General features: G+C 48.5%; 2 protein-coding genes and 1 long non-coding RNA gene across 6 annotated transcripts in view; 2 read left to right on the top strand and 1 right to left on the bottom strand.

Annotated features, from left to right (window-relative positions):
* Positions 1-7: 7 nt before the first annotated feature.
* LOC141943924 (uncharacterized) lies at positions 8-9,916 on the top strand. Of its 2 annotated transcripts, XM_074869660.1 has the most exons (6): positions 8-68; positions 2,006-2,228; positions 3,543-3,654; positions 5,594-5,717; positions 6,493-6,636; positions 9,205-9,916. In XM_074869660.1, the coding sequence occupies exons 2-6, from the start codon at positions 2,017-2,019 to the stop codon at positions 9,252-9,254; spliced, it is 642 nt and encodes a 213-aa protein (XP_074725761.1). In that variant the 5' UTR covers positions 8-68; positions 2,006-2,016; the 3' UTR covers positions 9,255-9,916. The 2 variants fall into 2 exon arrangements, with proteins under 2 accessions (XP_074725761.1, XP_074725762.1); XM_074869661.1 differs by lacking the exons at positions 8-68; positions 2,006-2,228 and adding an exon at positions 2,763-2,884.
* Positions 2,699-10,187, bottom strand: LOC141943925 (uncharacterized). Its single transcript, XR_012629096.1, has 6 exons — positions 10,145-10,187; positions 9,936-10,049; positions 8,674-8,789; positions 6,388-6,501; positions 4,485-4,600; positions 2,699-3,816 (listed from the first exon to the last, which is right to left on the bottom strand). It is a non-coding gene; the product is annotated as an uncharacterized LOC141943925 (long non-coding RNA).
* Positions 10,188-13,642: 3,455 nt separating this feature from the next.
* Positions 13,643-19,262, top strand: part of TASOR2 (transcription activation suppressor family member 2) — a 45,911-nt gene continuing 40,291 nt past the window's right edge. For 2 of the 3 annotated variants that reach the window (XM_074869657.1, XM_074869658.1), the window contains exon 1: positions 13,643-13,836. In XM_074869657.1, coding sequence (XP_074725758.1) covers positions 13,794-13,836 — 43 coding nt within the window. In that variant the 5' untranslated portion in view covers positions 13,643-13,793. The remainder of the gene's footprint in view (positions 13,837-19,262) is intronic. The other variant, XM_074869659.1, reaches the window with a different exon arrangement.

The following is a 19,262-nucleotide window of genomic DNA, read 5'->3' as shown; positions in this document are numbered from 1 at the left end:
CGGCTCCGGCCGCGGCGGCCGCCGGGAGTTGTAGTGCCCGGGCGGCGCGGGGTACTGGGGGCACTGGTGTAGGTGGGGAGGGGAGACTGGGGGCACTGGTGTATGTGGGGAGGGGAGACTGGGGGTACTGGTGTCTGTGGGGAGCGGAGACTGGGGGCACTGGTGTATGTGGGGAGACTGGGGGTACTGGGGGCACTGGTGTATGTGAGGAGAGGAGACTGGGGGTACTGGGTAGTGGAGGTACTGGTGTGTGTAGGGAGAGGGTAGTGGGGGCACTGGTGTATGTGGGGAGGGGTACTTGGGGTACTGGGGGTGGAAGGGGATACTGGGGGCACTGGTGTGGCGGGAGGGGGTGTACTGGTGTGTGTGGGGAGGGCACTCTGGGGGTACTGGTTTGTGTAGGGAGCAGGTACTGAGGACAGTGCTGTATGGGGGGAATGGGGACTGGGGGCACTGGTGTTTGGGGGGACTGGAGGCACTGGTGTATGTGGGGAGGGGGTCTGGGGTTACTGGTATATGTGGGAAGGGATACTGGAGTAGAATAGGATACTGAAGGCTCTGGTGTGGCAGGAGGGGTAGTGGATGTACTGGTGTATGTGGGGAGGGGGTACTGGGGACACTGGTGTATGTCTAGAGGGGGTTCTGGGGATACTGGTTTATGTAGGGGGCAGGTACTGGGGACACTGCTGTATGGGGATAATGGGTACTGGGGGCACTGGTGTATGTGCGGAGGGGTTTCTGGGGTTACTGGTATATGTGGGGAGGGGTACTGGAGGAGAAGGGGATACTGGAGGCACTGGTGTGACAGGAGGGGTAGTGGATGTACTGGTGTATGTGAGGAGGGTGTTCTGGGAGTACTGGTTTGTGTAGGGAGCAGGTACTGGATGCTGCTGTATGGGGGGAATTGGGACTGGGGGCACTGGCGTTTGGGGGACTGGAGGCACAGGTATATGTGGGGAAGAGGGGACTGGTATGCACTGGGAGGGGGGTATTGGGAGCATTGGTGTGTGTAGAGGTGGTACTGGGGCACCAGTGTGTGCGGGCAGGTGGCATCTGGGGCACTGGTGTATGTGGGGAAGGGGTATTTGGGGGAACTGGGGTGTGGGAAGGGGTACTGGGGTCACTGGGGTGTGTATAGGGGGGGGTGGTGGCACTGGTGCAAAGAGACTGGGGTGCTGACAGGGGAGGCTGGAGGGGCCCATGAAACTGGTGTGGGGACATGGGGACATGCTGGGACGGTGATGCAGGGACATGGGGTGTTTTGGGGCGAGGTAGGGCTGGGGGGCTGGTGCTTGTGGAGAACTGGGGAGGGGGCTCAGCATGGAGGGGAAGGACAGGTCACCCATACGGCCACGGGATGGGGTGCAGGAGCTGAGTGAGAGTGTGTTTGGGGGAGCTGCTGTGGCAAAGACAGATTTGGGGTGTGCTGGAGCTGACTGGAGTGAGTTCTGGGTGGGGGATAGAACTGGGGCAACGTGTGTACCAAAAATGTGGTGGGATTATTTTCCCCGGGGTCCCAGATGGCAGCAGAGTCCACTCAGGTCCCAGGGCTGAGTGAGCTGCTCTTCCAGAGTCACAAGGACCAGAGGGAGTTCCTTGGTAATTCTGTCAGGGATGATATTACCTCCTGGAAACAGCGTGTCACACGCGGAGCAGGGAGCCGGGTCTCCTGGCCTCTCCGTAAGGGCTGGTGTTTCTTTGGGATTTCTATTGATACAAGGAAATGATCACCTACTTTGCAATTATTTACTTATAGCAACTTATAATGATTTCTGAATATTGCTTCATAATCCTGCTTGCCCTGACCGTTCTGGGGAAGCTTACCAAGGGCTACTGTGTTCATCAAAACAAAGGAGTTTTCTGTGGAAACTCACCAAGAATTACTACGTTTGGCAAAAATAAGAGACATGTCCTTGGAAAGCAGATGTGTTCTAGCAAGTTTAGTCTTTGTAATGGATAGATAGCCATATATGGGCGGTAGAAATTAATAGACTGGTGCTTTTAGATAAGATAGAGATGGTAAATCAGCGGGAACCACTCTTGTGGTTCAAGACATTGGCTAAGAGAATCTGCGCATGCTCTGAGGAAAAGTACAAGGTGAAGAAGACTGTGAGCCTTCCTCCAAAAGACCCCCAAAGACAACCACCAGGAGGCAATGCGCAGGTGCAAAGAGAACATAAACTGCTGACAGCAGCCTTTGGAACTAACCCAGCCTTACTCATGCATATGTATGTTTGTGTAATGTAATCCAATGAATATGTATATCCACACTCTGTAAGTTTTTGGTAAAATGTGCTGTGGGGGTGCAAGCTTTGTGGAGAAATCCCCTTGCACCCCGGCGTCGGAATAAGCATACCTGCTTTATAACTCTGAGTTGCAGAGTCTGTTTCTGCAAATCACTATTATGCTTCAGCTCTCCCCTCTTGCTGGGTCATCCTGTCGATGGCTGCTCTGCAACATTTACAAGTAGGTAAGACAGCAGAAGCAGAAGCACAAAAAGGTGAAGTGATTTACCAAAAATTACAAAAAGAAATTGGTGCAAGGCTGAAACTACAGCCTGACTTGCTTGATTCCAACTTAATTTACCCAGGAGAGCACCACCCTTCTCTACCACTTGTCACGACCTGGACTGGAAGCCCAGAGAGTCCTAAAGGTTCTGTGATCCTCTCAGGTTAAATTAAGGTGAAACAACACCAAATGACCAGTTAAAATGTTTTACTTGCAGTAGGGAACAATTTAAACTTGGAAAAGGATAATAAGCAATGTGGTCTCTTGGAAAGGAAAGGAAAAGGAAAAGGAAAAGGAAAAGGAAAAGGAAAAGGAAAAGGAGAGCAAGAGAGTCAAAGAAATCCAGATCACCACCCCTGGATCAGCGTTGTCTCAGGTAATCTTGGGTGGTGGGTGCACACACAGCAAAGTTTCTGTTGCCTTTTTAAGTTCATTTTATCAGCTGTTTAGCATACTAGATGAGGAGGGGCAGGTATTCCACAAATTCATTTCCATGAGAGACAAGGAAAAAGGTGGAGCATGAGTTCCAGTTGAGTCGGTGGGCAGGTGGTTGTTGCCCAGCTTTGGTTTTTCCTCTGTTCCCAGAGATCTCATCACTCACCCCAGAAATGCTCAGCTCTTCTCAGTTCTTGTTACCACTTCAGTGACGATGGTGTGAAGTCATTAGCAAGGCAGGCATTGGTGTCTGGCTTGCACAATCGAGCCACAAAATATCAGGCTTAGCAGTACTTGTGCTGAGGGGAAACACCTGGTTTAGTCCATGTCTCGCCCTCTGAGGCTTCTCTAAGGAGTTTGTCAATGCACCTGCAAGGGAGTGGGGGGTGCATCCTCCGATACACTCCCGCTTCCTTGGGGGACATCCCTTAGACTAGTCCAAAGGCCATAGCTTGTCCTTGAAGGTTTTCTGTGTCGATGAATGTTTGAGGCATTACTTCTTTCAGTTCCTTACGCCACTTCACTGTCTACCCCAGATTTCTGCTCTCTCAGGGTAGGAGCTAGGGTAAGATGCATTCATTAAAATCATTATTTTAAAGCTTCCAGAATAACCATGTCCACATGGAGGCAGCAGCAGAACCTGCAGGAGACATCCACGTACCAGGCTTGACCATGCTGATGAAACCATCGACAGCGTTCCTGGTGTCTCAGGTATCCAGTCCCCATCACATCAGCTCACCTGCTGCAGGGGCAGGGCTCCAAGCACATCCCTTTCCTGGGCTCAGGAGCCCTGCACAGCAACTGCATCTCATCAGCAAATTGCTGATCAGTTATCCAGGGTCACAGAGTGGGAGAGAAGCCACAGCAACCAAACTGCAGGAGACCGGAGCCAAATGTCAGTGTATCACACGAAATAGAAATAGAAATAGAAATAAATAGAAATAGAAATGTCTGCCCTAAAATCTTGCATGTTCTCCTCTGTTTCTCCCATCTTATCACCTAGGACTAAAACTAAAGAGCCAGGTAATACACAAACTTCATCTTCCACCTTCCCCTCCTCCTCCATCTCTAAATGACTTTTTTTTGCATTAGAGATGTAGGAGAAAGAACCCAGGCTGTACAGCAATCTGCCGTTCATCCGTGGATTTTCTTCCCCTGCGTGTCAGGTTCCCTCTCCTGCCCCACACTTGCGTAGTTACATCCAGAAACACAAAGCATTTGCTGTCCTAATTCCCAACAGATTATTTAGGTAGCTGATATTTATGCGGGCTCCATAAGAGGCCTTGGTGACTGTATGTTTGTTTTGCCTTGGCAAAGCAATTTACCTGAAGAGCAACCAGACCTGTGAGTTGGCATCTGTGTGGGCAAGGAGTTAAATTTGGGTGCCGGTTTGAGAAATACAACTTGACTCTGCACTTCCTGAACTCTCAAAAAGGTGCCACGCACTCAAAACACTGATGCCTTGAATTTGCTAGCGGAGCCAAGCTTTGTCAAGAGCTGCCAGCAGCTTGGGCAAGTGCCATGTGATAAGTGTTATTAACCTTTTCTCATTTACATCCAGGTCTTGAGAGAGGAGGCGTGTATCAGCTTTCTTGTGTGTCCTACTTTTATTACACTCCCAGTCTTGCAGTCTTCCCCTGACGTCCTTCCCAAATTGCTGGAGTAAGCAAGGAGACATAAGAAACATTAAAAACAGAGACCAAAAAAATCCCCTTCCCCCCAAACAGTCTCTGCAGGAGTAGATCTGCAAGGAGAGCTGCTCTGAGGAGGAGAGATTCTTCAGGATTCCTTCACAGAATCCCAGAATCATTCAGGTTGGAAAAGACCCTCGGGATCATCGAGTCCAACCATCAGCCCTACTCTACAAAGTTCTCCCCTACCCCACGTCCCCCAACAGCTCATCCAAACAACCCTTAAACACACCCAGGGATGGGGACTCCACCCCCTCCCTGGGCAGCCTATTCCACTCTCTGACCACTCTTTCTGGGAAACATGTTTTCCTAATGTCCAGTCACTTCACAGTCCTGCGATACATTTGCAATTCTGTTCGTGTTTTTCACTTTGCCCGCTGGCTTTGCATTTGTATATGCATTTCACAGGTGGTTGGGAGCTATGCTTTAGGGTACACAGCCTGCTGAAGAACACCTGCTTCCCCCTTCCATCCATAGCACGATAAAGGATGAAATCATATTTGAGAATTTTAGAAAAAAAAAAATTCTATTTCTTCTTGCTATTCTGCAGTGACTACACTTCTAAAATAGAAATCCACCCTGTGCTTGTTCCCCACTTTGAGGGAAAAATCAATGTTTTCCAGCAGTGGACATTTTTCTCCTGAAAACATTAATTCTGAAGAAAACCAATTTTCTATTGTGGGAGGATGAAATGAAATAACTCTAGTGGGAAACTTCTGGTCAGCACAGTGGTGGACATGCTGCCACATCCATGTAGTAAGAAAATCAAGTATGTTTTGCCCTAACTTCATAAAAACTCAAATTCCTACACCCTGTCAACTGAAACAGTATGAGGATTAGCCCAGGATGAGACCTCTCAAAACGTGAGATATTAGCTTTTATGTCCATATGTTGCAGGCATTCATGCCAGCCTCAAAGGCAGAACGAGACTGATGTGTAAATGTTTTTACATTATTCAGGGTTTCCATTCCCTGTTTAAAGATGCAAAGAGCTGGGACGCCAGCACCGTTAACAGAAATACAGACAACAGAGCTGGAAGCAATCTCAGAAAACCACATAAATTCTCTCACCTCTTGCCTCAAGGTGGGTCCAGGGATAAATTTAAGAAGTGGATAAACTCATCTGCTTAGTGCAGGGGAATAGCAGGTAGTGCCAGGTAGAGATGGAAATACTCTGTGGACCTGCCTATAATGTCAGCTGCAGTTCAGACAGTGCTGGGGGTTAATCAGCTGTAGATAATGACATTATGATACAGGCAATAATATGACGAGATAAATGCAGTGTCTGCCTCAGTCTGATAAGATCGGGAGTAAGTGTTCCTATTTCAAAACATTCCTATATACACAACACCTGAAAGAAGAAGGCTAAAAACAATGGCATTTTAACCTTCTCCAATGCCTCATCTGGCCTCCAGCAAAGAGCTCGCTGCCTCAGTTTTCTCCTCTGTAAAATATGAGTATTACTGATTTATAACGTCTGCCTGATGGAGGAGTTTAAGCATCACTGAATGGGCTGACATGGCTCATGGCAGGAGAAACTTTATTCTCTGAGACCAGCCAGCACCTCTTCAGGTGACTCTTCGGTAGGGAGAATGCAGGATTACACAGGAGGAGATAGATTAGAGGTTGGAAATAGCACAGTCAAAGTGGGAAAGAAGCTGTTGTGGAGGAGGATCATGGATACAATTTAAATTTCCATCTATGAGAAAATCATCCACTGTAAATAGGAAACTTAGCTGAACAGGATCACTTGCCTGCATCTGCAGATAGTCTGAAACAAGAGTGGCGTGACTAACTCCAGCCTCATACAAACTGGTATCAGCTCAACTGCAAATGTTCCTCCTGTTTAATTACTACAGGACTGATTACTGCAAGAGAAGAAAAAGAGACTCTGTTTAAATCTGGACAGTCTCAAACTCACAGCCTGGTGTTTTGCCATGATCAAACAGTAACATTTTGGTTACAGAAAGAGCTTCTATCCCCTGGCTCCAGTCTTGTGTCTGGTAAGGAGTAATAATTAATGTTTAGAAAGTACTACATAAAACACTATCTTCAAAGATTGTCAGGTTTACATTGCAAAAATAAAGGATAAGCAGCACAGCTATTAATTTGTAATAACTACCTCAATAATTATTTTTAAAAAAGGGGGAAAAAATGGCAAAGGGATTTGAAAAAAAAAAAAAAATCACTTGCTCACCGCTGAAAATGCTCATCTGCACTTTGTCACATTCTTGTCATCTTTGACTCATATCCTGAGTGGACCTTGTAGCTGCCTGTGTGGTGTGTGGTTTTACACTGTTGTTAAAACACCCTAAAACAAGCTGGGATTTGTTAGAGGCTTTTGTGGGGGTTGGTTGTTTGTTTTCACAACTTTGGTTCTGATTCCTCAGTGCCACTAGAACTATTTAAATGTTTGTCATCACAACTCAAACAAAAAGTTGGTTTCTTAGGAAGTTGCAAGGTGTCAAAATAGGCAAAAAAACAAACACAAAAATAAATCAAACCAGAAACTGAAAATCTTAACTGTGCTTTGCTGTGGGATGTGTACAGTGCATGAATACATTGTGAACAAATACCAGAGTGCAACGGCAATGAAAATACAACATATTTTCCAACAAACACAAGAATGTCAATAATGGGCACATCATGAAGTGGAGAGTTACTCAGGATTTCCTTGAAGAGACAGAAGACCTGTGACAGATCAGTAGGCTCGTAAAACGTGCTGGCCTATCTAGATAAGCATGTGCTGGGAAGGTAAGAAGGAAGATTTTGAGGGAAAAGACTCAGTCAGCTATTTCTCTGGGAGGAATAATCCTCTGCATTTAATCTCGATCTGTCTGTCACCCACAGACTTGGAAAGCACGCGATAAATGTTATGGTCATTCCCCAAGAAAGCACATACATGTACTATTGTGCTGGAGGATTCCTGCATCTGTGTAGAGCTGGAGATGGTATTTGCTGTGGTATTTTGGAAGACTTTCCCTTATTATTTTGAAAGACGTGATCAAATTAAAGGTCTTGGGCAAAATTTGGTTTTCTTGCAGCAAGTTTTGCTTGAGCCAAGTGAAGGATGGAGCAAGACAGCTTTATGGGGGATGACATAGACCATGACAGTGTTGTAGAATAAAGTATAAAAAGAATAGAATAAAGTAGAAAAAATAGAATAAATAGACTAAAGAATGACTTTTGGGTCATTCCACGCTTTTCCTTGCAGTTTGGTGTGACGCTCCTTTACAGAAAAATAGAGTAGAGCAGAAATGAGTGGGAGCAAACCTCTTTCTGTCCACCTGGATTAAACCAGAAGGGCTCAAACTTCGTGGTGATGTGCAGCAGTCATTTCTGAGCTAACTGCCTGCTCCCACCCCTTCTCAGGTGCCCAGAAGTCTTTGCATAAACTTTTCATGGTCTAAACATGCACCTTTAAAAAGAGCTCTGCAGTTTTTCCAGGCATACCAGTAGGAATGATGAAATTTAATGGGCTACCAAAGAGGTCAAACAAGCCCACAAGTTGTCTTTCCCCGCCTTCTCTTTCAGTTAAGGTTCTGAGCCAACACTCTCCAAGCCAAAGGACTCTGAACTTGGTATTTTACCACAGCACGAGTTCCTCAAACAGATGCTGGGGCCTATCTGACCCTCCAGATCAGCCTGGTGATGCTGCATCTAGGGAGGCTTCTGGTTCGGGCTCATTTCCATTCAAAACCAGGCAATTTCTTGGTGCAGACTTGTTATTTCCATGTGCTTGCATTTTAGACCTGCTTTAATCTGTCCCGACAGCCATGCTATTACCATAATAGCCAGCAGAAGAACTCTTTAAGACTCATTTTGGAGTTTCAGAAAGCAGGCATTCTTTATTACAGCACTGGGCGCACATGCAAATAGTTTCACAAAGGTGAGCGTGCCCCATATCTGTCAGCAAGATGTTTTGGCTTACATTTCCAATGAAATAACAGTCACACCGAACATCAGCGGTATCAGCCAGCCATGGGCTTCATGATTTGGCTTTGAGGTCTACACAAATGCAGACATTTATTCAGAATTACCTTGAGCCACTGGTGACCTCGTCCGATCTGGACCTCCGCAGCAGCAGCAGCTAAGGGGACAGTTCACCCTTTGGATGTTCTCATGGGCAGGAGAGGAAAAGCAGACCACTGATTTTCTAGAAAATTGTAGAAGAGTCTGTGAAACCACTACCTCGCTGTCAAATTGGGCTGAAACTGGCTACTGGCTTCAAAAGTTAATGGAAGAGATAGACAGAAATAGTACGATCACAAGCCTCGTTTCCTTAGGAAACCAAGTGAAAGCCTAGCCAATCTCTCATGCCACATATTATAAGAAAATGGGAGAAAACCAAAAAGAAACTCAGTGTTTCCACATGTTTCTGTGTCATCTGCTGTCCCATGATTCACATATGGCAGGACAAGGGGAGAGAGCCTGCAGGTCCTGTGCCATTTGACATTTACAGGCTGTGTTTGTACACTTCACACAGCAGCTGGGCCTCCTGACACTGTCCCACACATTCAATAATGATCTCAAACTAATTATTTGCTTTATTGTTGTGTGTTGGTTTTCAGCAGGAGGACACTGCCGTTTTCAGGAACTGCTGCTTCCACCTCCCCATTGACTCATTTCATTGCAACTATTTTCTTTCTCAAAGTGACTGGCAGCATCTGTGGGCATCATTCATTTTTTTCCAAATAAAAGAGGAAATAGATCTTCAAATGACTACTTCTTTATTTTAGACTTGCAAGTATGCCAGAACTTTGTGAGTCATTCTTTCAAGGAAGACAAAATAGAGTATTGGCAGGAACTAGGTCCACACCACAGTTAGATCACGGGCTCCCCTCTTGCACAGACCGCACGTGCCACCACCCAAAAACGCATGAGGCACCAAACAGCACCATAGAATTTCCAGTTTGAAACAGTCTGATCTCCAGAGGCTCCAGATGTTACTCTCCCCAGCAAAACGATGACAAAATTCCCTGAAATTCCTTGTTTTTCTAATAGATGAAACGGGAATAGATTATTGAGAAAGGAGCTCTCACCAGAAATCCTACATTTCCTCCTCAGAAATAATTCCTAATACTAAAATTCTCCTGTTTCATGGTGGTGGTTGAACGATCACACTCAAGGTGGAAACCCGGGCGCTCTGACTGCGGATCTGCTCTTCCTTACAAACGCTACAGAAGGTCAGAGCCCTCCTTGTGTCTCATAGGTCGAGGCACACGGTTACACGGGGCTGTTTATATTACACTCTCACAGGGCAACCGGGGACACTGACCCTGCAAAGATATTTCTGTCTCACCTCTCCCGAGTAGTACACAGGAACACGGAAAGCCATTTTTCTCACTCCTAGGCTAGCTGGGTTTCGAACCAGCAACACCAGCAAGAATTCCAGTCTTTGATAGGTCAGCAGGATCTGGCAAATAGGAGACACACTGCTAGGCAGTCAGAGCACGAGACTGCTATCGACATGGCCCTTCCTGATTACAGGACACCAGAAAAATCACTTACTCTTCCCACGCCTTCGTTTTTTCACTGGGTAGTAGCATTTTGCACTCTCTGCTGCTGCAGCAGCAAATTCTCAGGATCGGCGAAATATCTGTAACGGCATGTCACTGACCTGCAGCATTGCTTTGAGTAATAAGTGACTTATAAGTGAGCCGTCACATTGTCATCTCGTTGTTCTTTCTCCTTTTTTCCTTTGTTTGCCAATCCTTCCCACTATGACTATCCCAGCGTGCCAAAATACACCCAACGAGGCCGGCAGTGCTAAACCAGAGCCTGGGCACTGGGGAGCTGAGCACAGAGACACCCAAACGGGCTGTGCAAGCACCAGCAAGGATCAGGAATCAGCCTCTCCACAAATTTATTAGCTCAGCCGGGTGACCACACAGTGTGTCCGCGATGTGCATCGCTGTGCGGACTCAGCACCACAGATCTCATTGCCAAAAATGCCAGGTGGGCTCCCCCCAAAGCACACACCAGACTTGCTTGGCACAGCCGAACACACATTCATGTGGTGTAACCGTTGACCCATCATTCGGCACACTGTGTTCATAAAATTCCTTGCGTAAGAGGTTGGGCAAGCCTAGATCACCCTGTTCCCTGCTCCAACGTCTATTGCAACATTGACTATTTGCTGTCTACCAGGAGCTCGTGTTCACAACATTCCTGAGAGGCTGCTGAGCCTGACGAACCCTATAAATTATCATCCACTTCTACTATTCCATGTAGGCTCCAATGATAGTGCAACAAGGCAACTCAGAACCATTAAAAGAGACTATATGTCCCCCAGAGCAACATTAAAAGGATCTGGAGCACAAGTGGTGTTCTCCTCTATCCTCCCAGTGGAAGGGGTTTAGGAAGGAGGAGACAAATTGAGCAGGTGAATGCCTAGCTGGTGCCATACTCAAGGTTTTGGCTTCTGTGATCATGAGGAACTGAATCTGTTGGGAGCTGATGGGATTCACCTGACCAAGTTGGGCAAGAGGGTCTTTGCCAACAAGCTGGTCAGACTTGTATGGAGGGCTTTAAACTAGACCTAGCGGGGAAGGGCGTAAGGAACTGAAAGAAGTAATGCCTCAAACATTCATCGACACAGAAAACCTTCAAGGACAAGCTATGGCCTTTGGACTAGTCTAAGGGATGTCCCCCAAGGAAGCGGGAGTGTATCGGAGGATGCACCCCCCACTCCCTTGCAGGTGCATTGACAAACTCCTTAGAGAAGCCTCAGAGGGCGAGACATGGACTAAACCAGGTGTTTCCCCTCAGCACAAGTACTGCTAAGCCTGATATTTTGTGGCTCGATTGTGCAAGCCAGACACCAATGCCTGCCTTGCTAATGACTTCACACCATCGTCACTGAAGTGGTAACAAGAACTGAGAAGAGCTGAGCATTTCTGGGGTGAGTGATGAGATCTCTGGGAACAGAGGAAAAACCAAAGCTGGGCAACAACCACCTGCCCACTGACTCAACTGGAACTCATGCTCCACCTTTTTCCTTGTCTCTCATGGAAATGAATTTGTGGAATACCTGCCCCTCCTCATCTAGTATGCTAAACAGCTGATAAAATGAACTTAAAAAGGCAACAGAAACTTTGCTGTGTGTGCACCCACCACCCAAGATTACCTGAGACAATGCTGGATCCACGGGTGGTGATCTGGATTTCTTTGACTCTCTTTCTCTCCTTTCTTTTTCTTTCCTTTCTTTTCTTTCCTATAGATTTATAAGAGACCACATTCCTTATTATCCTTTTCCAAGTTTAAATTGTTCTCTACCACAAATAAAACATTTTAACCGGTCATTTGGTGTTGTTTCACCTTAATTTAACTCGAGGGGATCACAGAACTGTTGTGATTCTCTGGGCTTCCAGTCCAGGTCGTGATGAAGGGGGATGGAGTTTTGAGCCATAGAGAGCCAGGGGCTGCTGATGCATTAGGAATCAACATGGAAACACCAATGAAATGCCTCAGAAGAATTAGGGTGTGTTGCTCTAAAAAGGTGTGATGGTTGATAGACCACCTGAAGTGCCTCTATACCAACACACACAACATGGGTAACAAGGAACTGGAAGCCATTGTGCAGCTAGAAGGCTACAATCTAACTGATATATATTCAATATACAAAGGGAGATTATAGGAAACATTGAGAGAGACTTTTTACCGAGGTCTGTAGCGTCAGGACAAGCGGCAATGGTTTTAAACTGAAAGAGGGTAGATTTAGATTAGATATAAGGAAGAAATTCTTTACTGCGAGGGTGGTGAGGCACTGGAACAAGTTGTCCAGGGAAGTTGTGGATGCCCCTTCCCTGGAAGGGTTCAAGGCCAGGTTGGACAGGGCTTTGGGCAACCTGGGCTAGTGGTTTACACACAGCTAGTCAAGAGACAAGGCATCTCCCTGCCAGGCTAATCTAGACAGATTCCAGGTGGTGGAAAGAAACTGGATTATTTATCTACTTTTTCTGCTTAAACATTCTTTTACTCCCTCTACTCCTGACGCAAATCCACCCCCAGGCCATGCACTTCCATATTTTCAAGAGGAACAAACCCCGAAGTATCTGGGTGGGACAGGGCACTTTTTAACACTCTGAGGAAAATCCTATTTAAAAGGGGTGACTAAGCAACCCCACTGCATGGGGGCTGCTTCCATGAAATGGGGCCTGGAGCCACCCCAGGAGGGGCCCTGGGGAGCCCCACCCCAGGAGAGGTGAGGGGGGCAGTGGGGACAGGGATGAGGAATGCAGGGAGGTGCTGAAGTAAAAAAGGTGACAAAAAAGGAAAGAGGAAAGGGGCCAGGAGGGTTTAAAATGGGGGAAGGTCCTGAGGGAAAGGGCTGAGGGTGAAGGACTGAGGTGAGGAAAAGGGCCAGAAGGGCTTAAGATGGGGGAACGTCCTGAGGAAAGGGGCTGATGGAAGGCACTGAGGGGGAAGGATCGAGGTGAGGAAAGGGGCCCAGGGCATGATGTGAGGGGATGAGGAAAGGGGTTGAGGGACTGAGGGAAGGTCTGAAACAAGGTGCCGGGCGACAGCACTGAGGGCCCGGGGAAAGGACTGAGGTGAGGGACAGGACCCAGGGCAGGAGGTAAAGCCGGAGGGGACGAGGGAAGAGCTGAAGGCAGGCGCCGAGGGGCTGAGTTCAGCGGGGAGGGGGTTTGAGGGGCTGAGGGAAGGCCCAAACCAAGGGGCCGGCTCCAAGACTGAGGCGAGGGATGGTGCCCGCAGCAGGAGGAGAACGATGAGGGCGCTGAGGGGCCGGCGAGAAGAGCCGCAGAGGGCCGGTGCCGGCGCGGCGGTGACCCGCGGGAAGAGGAAAGCCGCGGGCGCGGCCGCGTCTCTCTTTCCGGTTCAGTTTTCACTTTCTGTTTTTTTCCCCGCTACCGCCGCCCGCCCCCGGCCCCGGCCCTGCCTCCCCGCCCAGCCCGCGCCGTCCCTCCGCGGCGCCCTTCCACTTCCTGGGGCCGGCGGATGGCGGCGGCCCGCAGCGCGCCCGCCCCGTATGCCGCCCCGCGTCGCCTGAGCCCGCCGGCCCGCCCGGCCCGGTAGCGCCGCGTCCTCCCGGGGCCCCGCCGGGAGCGAAGCCGCGCCGAGGGCCAGGCGGGGCGGCATGCGGGCGGCGTGAGGGCCGGCGCTGGCGGGGAACGGCGAGGAGCGAGCCCCGGCCATGGGCGAGCGGCGGGATGAGGAGATCGGCGGGCCGGGCATGGGTGAGCGGGGACCGGGGGGCGGGCGGGGAGCGAGCCACGGGGACGGCGGACGGCTCCATCCCAGCCTTCGTCCAGGGAGGAGAGGCCAAGCCGGCTTGGGCCCTCTGTTTCTCCAAAGCCGGGGCTGCCCGGCTCTGTGGGGACAGCTTGAAGGGGGGTGCCCGCTCCTCACGGCATGAGGGGGAGAAGCCCTCCGCTTCACGGCCCCGATCCCCTGGGTGCCTGGAGGCCTTCAACCCCTAGAAGGCAGCTGTTTTATTTAATTTTGTCTGGCTCACTGGGGACACGTGGGCTTTTCCAAGCTCCCACATGGCGTTGGTAGCAGACCCCAAGGCCCGTGCAGCTGGGAGAGCGACGGTTCTTTTTTTTGGTTTTAGGGCTGCACACACCTTCCGTCTGTCCTTGGGAAGCTGTGTTGGTCAATGCAGGTGCCCTTCAGGAGCGGGATATGGAAATACAAACAGATTGGCAGTGTGCTGTTCCCCTTCTGGGACTTGTATGGGGAGCTGAAGGCTAGAAGGCCTCTTTGCTTCCTCCTCAGAGCAATTGCACTGCCCTACAGGGCTAGAAATTGGCCCTAGAAGAGCGGGGGGGAAAATAGGTTTCTGCTCTGGTCCTGTCCATTTCAGCTCCGAGGTTGTCCTCAAACAAATTGTCCCCCAGAGGCCAGGATAGGAGCAGGGCTTGCCGAGTTGTAGGTCTGCACTCCTTAAGGGAGAAATATCTGGGATAGACAGAGCAAGCCGGAGGGTGGATGGCACAAAAATAGTTGTAAAATATGTTCCTTACTCCATGGGAACAAGGGGCTTTTTTTTAAAAAAAAAATGTGCAAGAAAGCCTATCTGGCCCAGAATAATCAGTAGGCCGATGGTTTGGTGCTCATCGTGGATGCAGGGAGATGCTGGGTGAAGCTCAGCTCTGTGGGGAATTCAAGTCAGAACATTAACCTTGTGGTTTTACCCCAAGAGTTTGGTCTAAGTGGATGTGTCTTAGTGCTGCTCGAGAGATCTCATTACAGTGCTTATAAGAGACTGGTAACAAACAGGGAGACAAACATGGGGCTCTGCTGGTGCTAGCTGTCCTATGGCTGAGCCTGGAAATTACCAATCTGCACTTGAATGAATTTGTTAGATACAGCGTGTTGTCAAGAAAATGTCTTGTTTCACAGAAACTGCTGTTTTCCAGTCAAAAAATCATTTTGTCAGAATTCCCTATCTGCTCTGATAAATGTAAGTACTCACCTAGGACCAGAGACTGTATTACCCGGCTCTGAAACTGGTTTTACATACTAGTTTGGTCTATTTTTAGTGTTCCTCTTAAACCTGGTGGTTTTGGTGGTAGCAGAGCTAGCTTATGTGTTCCCCGTTCCCAGATACTCACCCCTGATACCCCCTAACATCCGTATCCCACACGACTTCGAGCTGTGTTGCTATAACTCTTTGTGGAGCTGTGCAGCAATCCAGATTGCTGAACCTATCGGGATTAAAAATAGCCTCTTTAATTTCTGCTGCAGTTTGCTGATTTTCTTCATTACACAGCTCCAGCTGTGCCAGGAGGGGAAGAGAAGGAGCATCAGAGCAAGGGCTTGTATAGGTCATTGTAGCCACCCACCGAAATGCAGGTGGGATTACAGCTTTGGTGGAATGGGCTGGTTTTATTACATGAAATATATATGTTGGTCACCCTGTCACCTGCCAAAGTGACCAGCTGATTATTCTTGGTTAGAATTGTTTTGAGACAAGAAAGTGAAATATCTATTATTTTTGGTAAACGCTATTTTCGCACAGTTTGTTTTTTTGTTTTTTGGTGGTGAGATAACTACCCGCTACCACTGATGGGGGTGTTTGGAATCAGTGAGCATGTGTGTGGGGATTATAGTGCTTGGCTTTGGTTCTGTTTTTATTTGAAACTATAAGTGTGTCTTGGTAATTTCCGCAGCCAAAGGGTCCGTAGAGATCGTGCGGCTAGAGCTCTGTTGCTGTATCAAGCAGAACAAGAGACTGGGGGAAGGAAAGTCAATGCTGAAAGGAGAGTGTTTGTAGTGAGAGCAAAAGTAATGTGACAAACCACGCCTAAGGGAGGATATATCCCAGTTTGGGAGGTTTTCAGGCTTGCTCAAAGGCAAAAGGAGTAAGTAACTGGCGGTCTGGAGGAATGCAGCTGCAGGATTTCAGGCAGGGGAACTGTATGCCTGCTTTCTCCAGCTGCAAACAAGTTGTGGTTTTTTTTTCCTTTTCCCAAATGGGACAGCTCTTCCTTGAGGAGGTTGTTTTTAACACATGAACTGTTGCTGTTGCTCTCACAAGGCTGCCTGTGTGTTAGGAGACCCCGGACATTGCTGCAGCACGTGCAGTCGCCTTGACAGCACGTGGGCTTTAGATCCAGGCCATCCCCTGCGTCGATTTTTTGGGGTCCTGGGAGGCAGCAGAATAACTCCAGCTGGTGTGGCAGCAGGCTGATGTTTCTTGGGAAGGCTGGATGTTGCTCTGAGGGTGCTGTGTGGTTGGCTGGCTTTCAACATGCAGGTTTCAACGTAGCGTTTTGTGGGCTGAGCGCAGGGGATCCTCAAAATGTAACCTAGCGAAGGCAAGCCTGTCCTCAGCGGGTTTTTAGTTTGTAGTAGTCTGCAGCTCTCCCACAAGCTCAAAGCACATCAAGCCTGTCTGTCTTAGGCCATCGGGCTACTGCACTAGCATGGAGAATCACTCAGCTGGCTGGTTTTGTGAAGAAAGAGTTGTCTTTAGTTGTTTAAGTGCTAAAATACTTGTGCTGGTGCTAGATTTCAGAAGAGTCAATGCAGACACCTGGAGCTGAGTGAATCCACAACAGGTGGCAACCCTATATAAGATGATAGAAGAGGGGAGCTGTGGCAGGACGGGGCTTTGAGGAGCATCTGCTGAGATGAAAGGCAGCAACAACTGCCATTGCAATGAATTAACGAGGGAAAACCTGTAATAACCACATCCTCAATTACATGAGCAGCTGAAAGGAACAGAAGGGAGGTTATAAAATCAAAGAAATGTTACCTGGAAGGTTTCTTTAGTGTAGAACTCCTACTCTGAGTTGATTTTTCACCAACATCAGAGTGGGGCAGCTGTGACTTTGCCCAGCCAAGGGTGGGGACCCCCACCTCTGTGACCTGTCCTAAGGCTGCATCACCCTGCAGAGGAAAAATTTCTTCCTCGCATCCATTCTGAACCTCCCAAGGTGCAACTTGAGGTGTTTCCCCTTATTTTTTCCATCTGCCAGTGCCAGAAGAGAGGCTCCATCGTCTCTCTGACTCCCCATCAGGACTGCAGTTGGATCTCCCCAGCTTTTCTCCCCCAGACTAAACAAGCCCGTCTCCCTTGTTCTCAGTGTAATTATGTATGGTCTTGTTGGGGCTGCCTTCTTCAGGTGGGAATTCGGAGCACAGTTTGAAACAAGCAGGTTTGTTGAAATTTCTTATGACACAGGGGTTTTTTTACATAGTGTAGGAACATAACCTTCCTTACCCATGAGGAAACCAGTAATGTTTTGTCCCCAACCAACTAGAGGCATTCAGATACCACTGTGAGATTAAATCTGTGTTGGCAGAGCTCAAGTAGAGCTGTCCGTGTAAAGGTTGCCTGTCCTCTGGGCAGAGTGGTAGCTCTCCTGAGCGGATGCCAGGGGTTCCCTGCATTGCTTGATTCCTAAAAGTGATCTAAATAAATACTGCCAGGCTCTGATATTGAGATGAAAAGCGTTATAAAAGCTCCTGCAGCCTAGATATCTGCATTCCCGGGCTACCTGATCCCAGAGGTAATTTAAAATACAATCCAGCACCTGAGTTTTCCAGCTTAACAGCAATCACCTTGTCTCACTGTGGAAGAGTGTTTTAAATACATCAAACCAGGAGATTACAAAGGATGCCATCTCACCCCAAACAGGGACATAACTCCTGGGTTTAAAACCAAGGACGTTAATTTAGGAGCGTGGAGCTGCATCAGCCCACTTACGTTTTTCAGTTCATTGCAAAGCTTAGAGAGCTGTGCCATCCAAAAATTCCCCCCCTGCCTGGCGATTTGAATGCTCAGTTCTTCTGGGGGAAAAAGAGCTCCACGGTTACAAGAGCTCTTGAACCTCCATGTGAGGCAACCAGTCTCTTTCTGAGAGTACGAGGAAACATCCATTGCAGAGAGGTGGTTTGTAATGATCTGTTACGATGATTTACTTGCAGGAGGCCTGTAGCAGTTGCGGAATAATTGACTCAATAAGTTGCTGGTCTTGCCCATGAAAGCACCGCATAGAGATGCTTCCTACCGTGGTCAGGCTGATGTGACACGGCACATCCATCATCTGGTGTCAGCCTGGCTCCACGCACGTCGGAGCAGGGGTAAAACCTTGTGCTGGTTTAATGCGCTGTCCCAGCTGAGACCGCAGATCCGTCTTGGCTGGTATCCTGACCCCAGGAGTGACTGCTTAGGGAAAAGTATGTGAACAACAGTGCTCTTTCTCCTGAAAACGCATGCCACTTGCACAGGTTTGTGGCTCGGGGACTGCCTGAGGAAGAGGTGGAATCTTTCCATTTAATAGATTACTTTTTTCCCCACAAAGCTGAGTTTTGAACTCATCTGCAGCATCCTGTAGCAAGACCTTCAGAAAACGCTGTTTGTTATTAGAACCCTTCCTGGCTCTGCCAGACAGCCCGTGATACAACCTGTGCTGCCTTTTCCATCCCCAGTGGGAGGCCTTTTCCCCTTTCATTTGCCAACAGACTCGCTCCTCATGTCTGCAAATGGGTGCCTCCATCACCCCATTTAAGCCAGAGGTCTTGTTTCGGCTGGGCCATGAGCACAAGCTTGCCCTGGTAGCCCATCCCCTGCCCAACATCTGCCTCTGGTACATGTAATATCCTGGCTGTGTTGGCTCTGTTGTACGTGGCAGGTTCAGCCAGCTCAGCCTCACAAATACAAGGTTGTCTGTTTCTAAGTGGAAAAAACGGGAAGGAAAAAGGCAAGGAAGTGAAAGGAAAAGATGCTGGGAAGCAGCAAAGCTGTAAAAGTTGCTGGTAACAGCAGGAGCAGCAGGAACAAGGCACTTGTCTGGTGTAAGAGAGTGTATTTTGAGACTGAAAGGCTTTGAAGAACCCACTCTAAAACAAGAAAATCCCGAGAGGCTTGAATGTGCCAACACAAATAATTTTCTGCTTTGGTGCCAAGCTAACTGCACCCTGGACCGGTCCCTGTGGACATAGGACAGCTGCTCCATGGTGGGGACAGCTCTGCCACGCTGCGTGGAGCAGTCTTTGCGGTCTGCCTCGGGTGACCAGCTTGCAAATACACCTAGTATCAGCTAGCTGTGTGATGGTCTGTGCTACAGCTCCTTGCCCGATTACTCCTGGAGAGTAAATGTAAGCTTAGTTTACATCATGTCATTAACTGAAAATACTTCTATAACAGTCA

Source organism: Strix uralensis, chromosome 5 (assembly GCF_047716275.1).
Source record: "Strix uralensis isolate ZFMK-TIS-50842 chromosome 5, bStrUra1, whole genome shotgun sequence".
Lineage (NCBI taxonomy): Eukaryota > Metazoa > Chordata > Aves > Strigiformes > Strigidae > Strix > Strix uralensis.
This window is presented reverse-complemented; position numbering and strand designations above follow the sequence as displayed.

What these genes read in the sequence shown, in the direction of transcription:
- LOC141943924 (XM_074869660.1), top strand. Translation starts at nt 2,017, where the DNA reads ATGGTAAATCAGCGGGAACCACTCTTGTGGTTCAAGACATTGGCTAAG. An exon ending in CTCTCACCTCTTGCCTCAAG is followed by an intron (nt 5,718 to 6,492) that starts GTGGGTCCAGGG and finishes TAATTACTACAG; the next exon opens with GACTGATTACTGCAAGAGAA. An exon ending in TGGCTCCAGTCTTGTGTCTG is followed by an intron (nt 6,637 to 9,204) that starts GTAAGGAGTAAT and finishes GTTGGTTTTCAG; the next exon opens with CAGGAGGACACTGCCGTTTT.